Genomic DNA, 9,817 nt, shown 5'->3' with positions numbered 1-9,817 from the left:
CAGCCTTCCTTGCCCGACGCACGGTGAACTCGTGCAGCCTTTAGTTCCCTTACTTGCTCCGTAGAGAACGTAAGTCGTATGCCCAAGCTTTTCCTCTCGTGTTCCTGTGCCGGCTTTGAGCACTACCTGGCTAATAATTGCCTATAGATATCTGAAGCTGCGGTAGCAATGCGCTGGGTTCGGGCAACCAGATCCATCATCGGGCAAGGTAACGATATTTCGTTCTCGTCCAGAGAATCCGGAGTCCAGCAAACGCAGGATAGCAGTGTTCTTCCATAAAGGCGTTCAGGGTAAGGGATAATACGTAGCCGGATTGACTAGTGCCGTCGGCTGCACTGCGCAAGCATGCCGTTGGTATGTTCAGTTTCAGCGTCTGCCGGCGGGGAGTTGGCGGCGGTCGTCCTGGTGCCGATTCTCGGGCGTGTCATAAGTTCGCACCAGAAAGCGCTAACCCGCTTAGCGGCCTTAGCAGTAATGATGATCTTTCGGATTGATGTGGAGCGCTTATGTGATGATTAATGAATAGGTCGTCCTTCAATGGCATTCGTGTGGTCAACGGTTCACACTCGTACCATGCGCAATAGCAAATTCGTTGATGTTCCCCCTTAAATAACGTTGAATTGCGGGACCTCCTGCAGCTTAAGTGAATATCTGTGAGGACGTCAAAGTCCTCATAGATATTCACTTAAGCTGCAGGAGGTCCCGCAATTCAACGTTATCCAAGGGGGAACAAGAGCGCAATTGGAAACAGAATAGTACCTCCACCGACAACTTCACGCGACGCATNCTGTGCAACGCGCATCAATAGGACAGTGTCAACTTTTTTGTCAGACTTCTGAGCCAGAAACGTGTGAGCCTCACTGCAAGTTCCGCTGACGAATGGCCTCGATCTCTGCGCGTTTTGTATCCACTCCTGCTCGAAGGACAGGATTCTCGAACAAGCCAATTTTTTGCAAGGAACGCGTACAATTCTATACCTGTACCAAGCACTGCTTCTCCTTTCAGATTTATCGGGAACTTCGCATTCACTCGGAGGATTCACGGACATTGCAGTCGAGAAGTGTCATACCTCTATTTGGGCATCCAGCCCTTAGTGGTGGGGCTGCAGGTGTTCTTCCTCTTCTATCAGTCGGACGATGTGCATTCAAGATCCCGAAGAACACTCACCTGCAATAGTTTGAGAGGGCAGGTGGGGAACGTAGTCTTGTGAATACCTGTGGTTGGGATCCGCTAGAAGAGGCGTAAACGGGCCAGTGTATAAGCATGGAGCTAAAAGTTGGCACCGCACAGGCTTNGATCCGCTAGAAGAGGCGTAAACGGGCCAGTGTATAAGCATGGAGCTAAAAGTTGGCACCGCACAGGCTTATCCAAGGCTGAAAGGTTGTTGCCTCCTCTCCATGTCTCAGCAGCCAAGTAGCTAAGCACGTGAAGTTCGCTGAACCTGGCGCATAGAAGGAATCTTTTTTTTGCTTTAACGCGTTTTTCCCTGGATATTTTTCTTGAACGTTCTAGTGTTCCAGCGTAACCTCGCGACAGCCATTCTCAGGGGCCTGTCGAACCGTTGGAGCGCCCCCACCCTTCATCCTCGGGACCTTTGTTCTTTGCGCTTAACGAGGTAAAATGTACGTATTACTATGTTCGCCACCTAAAAGTATATCTTGGCAAGAGGGTATAATGCCTACCTGTATATTGTAGTGAATACTTACACGGCAACATTGCCGTGCTGCTTCTGCAAGAGTGAGGGCTGATTTGACAATCGAAATGTGAGACCATATTAATGTTTATTGAGTAAATATATGATGAGTGTGTTAGATAGTGTTTATAAAGACACGTATTGTTCTGTACTATCGTGTGACTGTATGAGAAGCTGGCATGAGACTTGATGCAATGGCGGGGCAACACGCCAGGCCGTCTCCGCTCAGCACCCCTAGGGCTGCGGTGCGGGCTCCAATGGTAATGAGACCAGAACGATTGGAGAGANGTCTCCGCTCAGCACCCCTAGGGCTGCGGTGCGGGCTCCAATGGTAATGAGACCAGAACGATTGGAGAGATCAAAACAAGAGAAAAAACATTCTTTAACACTCGTTGGCCTCGCTATTTTGCTGCATAAGAGAGCTCCGTTGAGAGTGACCGTCAACTTATACGTGCCGGATACTTACACTCGTCAGTTGGGTTCGAAGGATGCCCCCCACAATAGTCTTTCACAGGAACAGCCAGCTAACATGTCACGCTCTGAGTGACTGAGAGCGCAGCTGACGGATCATCGGCTTACTGGCCCCTCAGTACCTCCATTGCTATGGATTGGCAACGCCGCACCGTGTGAGGTAATGCGGATCCCTACTAGGTCTCACGATTGGGTTGTTTTTGTCCGCTTTTGTGTTGTCATTGCGTGAACAAGACGCAGAGCTGCGGACGCTTGGCGCATTCACTGACGTAAGTGAGCTCAAGTTCCTAGGGCCCCATTATCCGTAATGCCCCAAAGTCTCCTTAGGTGGATTACTGCATGGAAGTTTCTCTCGCGGGACTTCATCAGGTTGCTATGAAGCACTGAACATACCGCCAGGATTCCTGAGCAGCTCCACCTGCTGCACGGGGCATTTGTCCAGTCATTTTGTCTGTTCACAATGCCAAAGAAGGAGCATGTCGTGCAACCCCATGCTCATGTAGAGTTCTTCGTATTTCTTCACCTCCATTTTTGCAGCACACATTACCACCTCCAGTACTATGTATGGGAGTAGGCAGTGCCTAATATCTCGGTTATCGCTCTCCTGAATTTTTAAATTGCAAGCTTGACGATTCGGTCAACGCCTGTGCTTATTCTCTTTCACGGTNATGATGCACTCTAGCTCCGTCCTGAAACACAACTAGTGAACAGTTTCTGACTCAGTAGACAGATGCGTTTCCGTCCGCAAGGAAGCATTGGAGCTGGACAGACGAAGATGATTCCGTCGACCATAATGTATCGCTTTAGGCATTTCGGGCCTGTGAGGCCCATTGAGGCAACTGTGGTTCCTCTCCAACTCCCTTGACTCTGTTGCAGCGATGCGCCTGGGGTCATCATTAAATGAAGTTTGCTAAAAAGCAAGGAAAATGCCAGCAGGCGTAAGTAGAGTCGCGTTTCCCCACGGAGCTCAAACAAGGAAGTGCAATGTTGGACTTATCCAAAGTTGCAGCGGAGTGATTTGGCGGGTTACCAAAAACCCACTTTTCTCATACATCGATTCCTGTGTGGAACAGGGTTGTCACTGCAGGGGAAGAAAGTGCTTAACGAACGTCTTTTATTATGCTGAGCAAGAGGGTGGTGCTACCTTGCTCTCGCTAGTTGTACCGACCAGAAAGCACAACATTAGTGATGATTAATGCTGTCTATGCCTGGGCATCAATCTTCTCAATGAGGATCGCTGCACAAAGAAACAAGGAGACTGACACCAGCGGACTGACGGCAGTGCTCGGTAGAGCTATGACAGAGAACTAGCCGAACGATTGTGTTTTTCGAAGAGTTGGTTTAGGGCAGAGCAACTGGTGCGCATAAAGGGAAAGGCACTAAGCTAAGCAGAGACAGTGAGATCGAAGTGGAGCGGAGCACAAAGTGATGAGAACATGCAGTATACGTATGTTCACGGGAAGCTGCAAGGAAATGCTGGAGGTAAAGGCATACCAGAATAGCCCGGGGAATAGTAATTGACAACTTCAGGCGGGTATAGGTTGCAGACGCTTTGGATGTAGTCGAGTACTTCCGTCGCAGCATCGGTCTCACGTATTTTCTAGGCAAAATCAGGAGAATAGACCCGCCACATAGATAGTACCACAGAGTAAGGTTTGTCGTTTTCCTCGGAAACTCGCTGTCAGGGGTAGCATTGCATAGTGAGCTTCCGGAGAGCAGGACACTACTTAGTCTTGATATAAGTTCCACTCGGATAAGTTTCGCCGAATTGGGTTGTGCTAGTTTTTCACTTACCAACAACGTCTCCAGTGCGCCAGTCTGTACAAAGGCTCTTCGTGCCTTGGGATCATTGGGTAACACTTTGGCAAACTGTTGGACAATGCATCTGCGTACGTAAAACAGCGATGCGCAAGGCACCACGAGAATGGGGCTAATTGCTAGAGTCATCGATATGAAAGCCCAAAACAGACAAAAGGACGGCCCATGAGCTGTGATAACACATACGGATTCAAGCCAAAATGAGAAACGACCGAAGCTACGGCTAATGGGAAAAAGAAGGGATCCGCAACAAGGGGAGTGATGCTTCCAATATGGCAGCACTGTGATCCTTACTTGAGTATGGATGGAGGTGCCTCGCCAAGCAGGGTTTCTAACGCTGTCAAATGAGTGCACATCTGTATTATGTTCTGTAGCAGAGCAAACACAATTTAAGCAACATCCAGTAAGGCGCTTGGAAAGCCACTAGCCAGGCAGAACAGGTCAATGGTATCTGCAGCTCAGGGACTACCACGGCCAACGCACTTTGAGTGCTCTCTTTGCCTTCGCTTTCAACTCATCGGATGATTCAGACGCAAGGAAAGCTGACAATAGCCTACACAGCGCAGCAGGAAGACCTTCGCAAAATAAGCCATCGACGAACTTGCCAAGGCCGAGCTAGCCGTCTATGATATCAACGATTTGACTTGACAGAGAACAAGCCCTCTAGGCTTCTACGCCACCAATATAGTGCAAAATCCAATACGTACAGTCTCAAAATATCTGCTTCCGCAACAGCCATAGCATGGTCTGGAGTATGCCGTCCGAGCTGGCCCACCGCCCTAAAAGCGTCATGCACATTGACCGTTAGTTCACCACCGCTGTTTCTCTTTCTCCTGCGACTGCGATTCGCTACTTGCATTCGTCTCCTATCTGATAGCCATTGTGCGCGTTATTATCATGCGCCATTAGAATCGTCCCCGAGTAAACATCAGACTATATTCTGACACTGGGATCCACTACAAGGACAGGAAAGGTAAGCATATGCGACTATTATACTGTTGAACAACTTTGTGCCGGAGGCAAGGTGCCAGGTAGACGTACCAGGCAGCCGCTGCCTTAGCGTGGTCTTCAGTCTCTGTCTCTAGCGCATTTTTAAGAGGAGGGATCCCTGCGGAAAGCCCAACATTGTCCAGCAAAAAAATACTGCCATGCAGCTAACATTTCACCGTGGAAAGCGCCTTCGGGTTGCCACGGTTGCGCAGTTAATTGCAAGTTCAGGCGGAGAAAGAAACTAGAGATAGCAACGGCGGAGAAACGAATGGGCTTCAAGCCAAAAGTACTTCGACTGCAAGAGCCCGGGAGGCGCTGAAGGAGGCATAACAGTGGGATTTGACGAGGCAAGTGGCCTACCTTTCTGAACGATTATTGCCAAAGCCAATGTTTCTGTAAAGGCACCTATGTAGCCTAGAGCTAAAATGCCAGCAACCCTGCACAGAGGCAGATAAGAATGCTGAAACACAGCAACACCNGTGCTGGCGCGCTGGCAGATGGGGGCAGGGCCATCCACAGCATCACTAACATAATATGGGCTACGAACAAATTGCTGGTTTTTTGATGCGTCAGCGGATGCCTGTTTGTAGATACGCAAGATATTGACTGGCTTCTAAATTGTGTCAGCATATACTAGATTCTGCATACCGAGTTGGCCCAGTTGTTTCTTGTATTAAATCTATCAACGCTGCGATAGCTCCTGAAACAGAATTGGGGAGAAGGAAGAAGAAACTGGCTTTTCTTTGAGCTCCTGTCTAGTAGATGGATCTTTTAGCATAATTCGTTATTTCGTCAGCTAAATTTCTCTGTCTCCCCGCGTTGGCAGCAGATCCCTGTATCTGTTCTCTACTTTTTTGTTCCTACCCGCGTTGGCAGCAAACAGAGCTAGTTGGGGAGTATGCTTGACTATCTCTCGCACGCAGGTGGCAGCATTCTTTCTGAGAGAGCACACACCGGCCGTGAAACAACATTCAAACCTTTCCGAGCCCACTAGCCCACGTAACATGGGGTGTTAAAACAATCTACTTGCATTAATGACAGATACACCGAATAATAATGAAACTCAACCTCCTGTGACTCGAATAGGTATGTGGCGTTCTGCCTACGCACCGAACCAGGTCGTCTGGGTCCTTCAAACAGTGCAGAGTTTTGGGCAACGCCTCCGCCTCTACCACAGCCTGATGCAGTATAGCAAATAACGGGCATGAAATATATAGGTTTGTCAATAGAACAATCATGAAACAGTATACGGGAATTCTGAATGCACAGGAGAGCGCCACTGCTAAGCAAAAGGATCCGCTGCGCCTTTCTAGGTTTTTCGGCATTTCAGGTAGTAGCCAAACCTCAGCAAACTCCACAGAGTGGGTGGCGATGCGCGAGAGACACCAGCAAATCTGGAAAAAGGGGAGAAAGCGAAAGGGAATGCGATGTAAGAAACAAGCGACTTGGCGAAGTAGCCGAGCAAATATAAGCCACCAGCATAGGCATACAAGAGTGGCACTGACTATGCCTGGACGTTCAAACATGGGTATTAATAGAACGCAACTGTAGTTCATCTGAAAGAGGCTGAAGGAGGGTGGCTGTTGAGGGGACGTATAGGCACAGAGCAAGTGTAGTGCAAGTGACCACAACATTAACAAGAAAGACGAATCTCGTTCCTATCGCATGAAGCATTATCCTTAAGGCCTTGCCTGGCGTCGGACGACTGCGTCTGTGCTGCCCAGCTGCTTTGATAGAAGAGGCACTGCGCCGGCATCACAAACAACCTGCGGCAGCCGGAGAAAGCGTCAGAATACCAATATTTTGCTACCGAGGCACCATATTCGCTTGTGGCAGCTTGCTTCATATATCCAACGTTATGCTTGCCCTTTATACGTTTCTTGCAGTTTCCCATTTGCTGACCCACCTGCGCCAGTTCCTGGGAGTGCTTGGCTATATCCCCAAGAGCTGCGGCTGCACTCCTCTTAATATTTATCTCCGGTTCTTGAATACACAAGACAAGAAGCGGGACCGTCCCAGCCGCAACCACCGAGGAGGCTAGTGACTCGGAGTGGCGAGCAATACACCCTGGGGGCAGAATAGTCAGCAACACACCAAAGGCACACAGGGGATGCAATATGTATCTCTTCAAAGCTTCCCGGAGATAATATGGGGCAGGGAAATTCAAGGTGAGCCCAGCGTGAGATAGCAGAGTGGTTCACAAGGGTCGTGCCTATTGCAGATGCAGCCGCGTCTTTCACTTGGGGGTCGAATGCCTCAAGACACTGCGATAATGCTGCCAGAGCGCCGCTGTCTACGACCGCCTGAAGTCCTCAAAACGCAGTATGCACTGGTGTTTGAGGCTAAGTGAAGGCTCCCTCAATTAGTGCAGATAGGGGAAGCCAGAAAATGCCTAGAGAAACCCAAGAAATATGAGACTGGCGCACATAATCGCAATGCGGATGGGTGCTATTACTATGAGAATCATACCACGCATTTAGCAGCGGCTCTAATTACCTGTGCTAGCTCAGCTGAATGCTTCGCGATCGACCGCATTACAAATGCCGCTGATCTCCTGTAGAATCTCTGCAGCAGCGAAGCCAGCAGTAATAACAACAACACAATTACTTCAAATAGCCGCTTAGCGGACCCATGACATACGCTTTTTTTTTTTNTTTTTTTTTTTAGCGATGCTGATGCCATCCGGCACTCATTCTCTGCACATGCCCCACTCCCCCCAACCTCCAGAACGATCACAGGCGTCGGAGATCCGCAAAAGCTCATTATTATCCCCCTTGGGGGCAAATCGTTCGACGCAAGGTGGGATACCGGAAATGCAGAGTCCACCGTTTAAAGGGACACAAGATAACGGCGAGACAGGACGAAAAGGGAAGCAGTCCACCGCATTTGTGGAAACACACATTCTGCTCTGCAACGGATGCAACAAGATGGGGAAGAATCTCCTCATTGACGCATTCTCTCGCCGCCTCCTCGCTATGGCCGGCAAGCCTCCCCACTGCAACCGCTGCTGTTTGCTGGATTCCTGGTATGGAGTCTAACAGCAGCGGCCTTAACAGCCTCAAAGCTCCTAAACATTCCATTAAACGCAGCACGGACCTCTTAGCATATGCGTACAAAAAGCAGCTACAGAGCAACAGCTATTTTTGGCTGCGTGTCCAGCAAATTTGAAAGCATGCATTTACCAGAGGCACTGGGTTCTGACAAAAATGGTGGGAATATGTTTACGAGCGAGTCTGATGATTTTTTTTGAAGGCGTGTAGTTACAATTTTTATGCTGTTCTGTTGTTGTTCCTGTAAATCTTCAGACAGCTCACCGGCTGCGCGGAGGCCATCGATATTTTGTGGCCTTTGAGTGAGATCGGCTAAAGTTTGCACGAAGTGGGACCTTGCCCTTTGGAACTCCTCAAACACCTGAGTTATGGTGCGGCTCATTCTAGCAAGAAAGCAAACAAAGCAGATTACACAGCAATTCTGATACCACTCGCTCTGAGCGCAGCAACAAGTACGCGTGTGAAGGACGGCGACAGCGTAGCGTACGTGCTGCGTTGTTATCGAAGGACAGCAGATTTGGTCTCCTAGATACTCAAGGTATATTTGCCTGTTCAAGCAATAAACAGTCATGCTTCCGCAGTAGCTGCAAATCTTCCTCTCGTCTCAAGAAAAACCACGCTTCAATCGTACTGGTTTACTGCCGACGCTGAAGCACTAAGATCCCATGTCTTTGAGTGAAATAGATGTACAGCAGCAACTAAGGAATGACTGTCGGCTCAAAGGTTATAGGGATGGCGCTTTAGAAGCAGTGGTGACGCTGGCAGCAGCAAATCCGAACGGGCAGTTGGTAGACTGCGACTTCCTTAAGTGAAGTGACTCCACTTAGGCTGAGCCGTCAGCTCCAGGTGCCGCTACCTGGTTCCTAAACTGTCTTTTTCCTTGCTTTCGACAATTGCATGCCTAGTGTTTGTACCTTGGTATCTAGGGATTGGAAGCAACTTAGGAAGAGGGCGCAACTTGCCGCATGAGCTTCTCTGCCCGGGGGTGGGAGTCGTATGAGCGCTGCTCGTTTGTATGCCGCAAGCGAAAGAAGGCATTTTAAGTTGTTACGCTCGGCCCTTAAAGGGACTTTGTTTAGATGATTATTTAGAGGTCGAGTTTCGGAACGGTTTGACGGCTTGCCGTTTAGGGCTTTGGGACCCGGTACGTGGGGCTTTGGGGCTTCGTAGCGCTACGGCACAGATATAGGGTGACAGTGCCTGGTCAGCCTGGTGTAAAGACATGCGGCAATCCGATAATTTGGGGATGCATCAATACTAACAAAACTGTGCTACCCACGAAGTTCTCCAGAGCGCCCCCAGAGCTATAGGCATTCAACGCTTGCTGCAGGTGTCCATCGCATGTGTGCCACGAGCACTCTTCTTTGGTATTTGGTAGTTCTCGGCAGGAACCAGGGGAAGGAGTACACACCACTTGACGGTATCAGCGCATCCTTAGAACCCCACAGCTGAGTATAACCAGCCGGCGCGCAGTAGTTAACTGAAACCCGCACGTAAACTGCTACTGACACTCAGACCCCTCATCTGATGCAGCAACATAACAAAACTAACAAACCCTAAAGGATGTTTCTTGTTTTTCCTCAAAATTGTTGTGTTCTGCAACCCCACTAAACCCTGCACTGCGGTCTTTGGGACTGCGAGAGGAGGCGGCCTGGCATGTTGCAACACCTTCTGCACCAAGTTTCACGCAAGTCTCTCCTATAGGCATATCAATACGTCTCTTCGTAGACAATATTTAATACGTTCACCAACTACTTGCTCAATAATCAACAGTAAGCAGCCACACATTTCCACT

At 49.2% G+C, this 9,817-nt stretch overlaps 1 protein-coding gene across 1 annotated transcript; it reads right to left on the bottom strand.

Moving 5' to 3' along the window:
* Positions 1 to 3,366: 3,366 nt before the first annotated feature.
* EMH_0001180 (armadillo/beta-catenin-like repeat protein, putative) lies at positions 3,367 to 8,404 on the bottom strand (the record flags this gene model as incomplete). The annotated part of the gene is made up of 15 exons (XM_013495510.1): positions 3,367 to 3,401; positions 3,659 to 3,764; positions 3,959 to 4,049; positions 4,277 to 4,350; positions 4,466 to 4,535; positions 4,690 to 4,761; positions 5,024 to 5,090; positions 5,333 to 5,409; positions 5,621 to 5,672; positions 5,837 to 5,910; positions 6,083 to 6,150; positions 7,213 to 7,275; positions 7,469 to 7,537; positions 7,873 to 8,039; positions 8,287 to 8,404. The coding sequence occupies 15 exons, from the start codon at positions 8,402 to 8,404 to the stop codon at positions 3,367 to 3,369; spliced, it is 1,203 nt and encodes a 400-aa protein (XP_013350964.1).
* Between the last annotated feature and the right edge of the window lie 1,413 nt (positions 8,405 to 9,817).

This window comes from Eimeria mitis, genomic scaffold (genome assembly GCF_000499745.2).
Source record: "Eimeria mitis Houghton genomic scaffold, Emh_scaff161, whole genome shotgun sequence".
Classification (NCBI taxonomy): Eukaryota; Apicomplexa; class Conoidasida; order Eucoccidiorida; family Eimeriidae; genus Eimeria; species Eimeria mitis.
The sequence above is the reverse complement of the archived record's forward strand: the minus strand, read 5'-3'. Positions and strand labels throughout refer to the sequence as shown.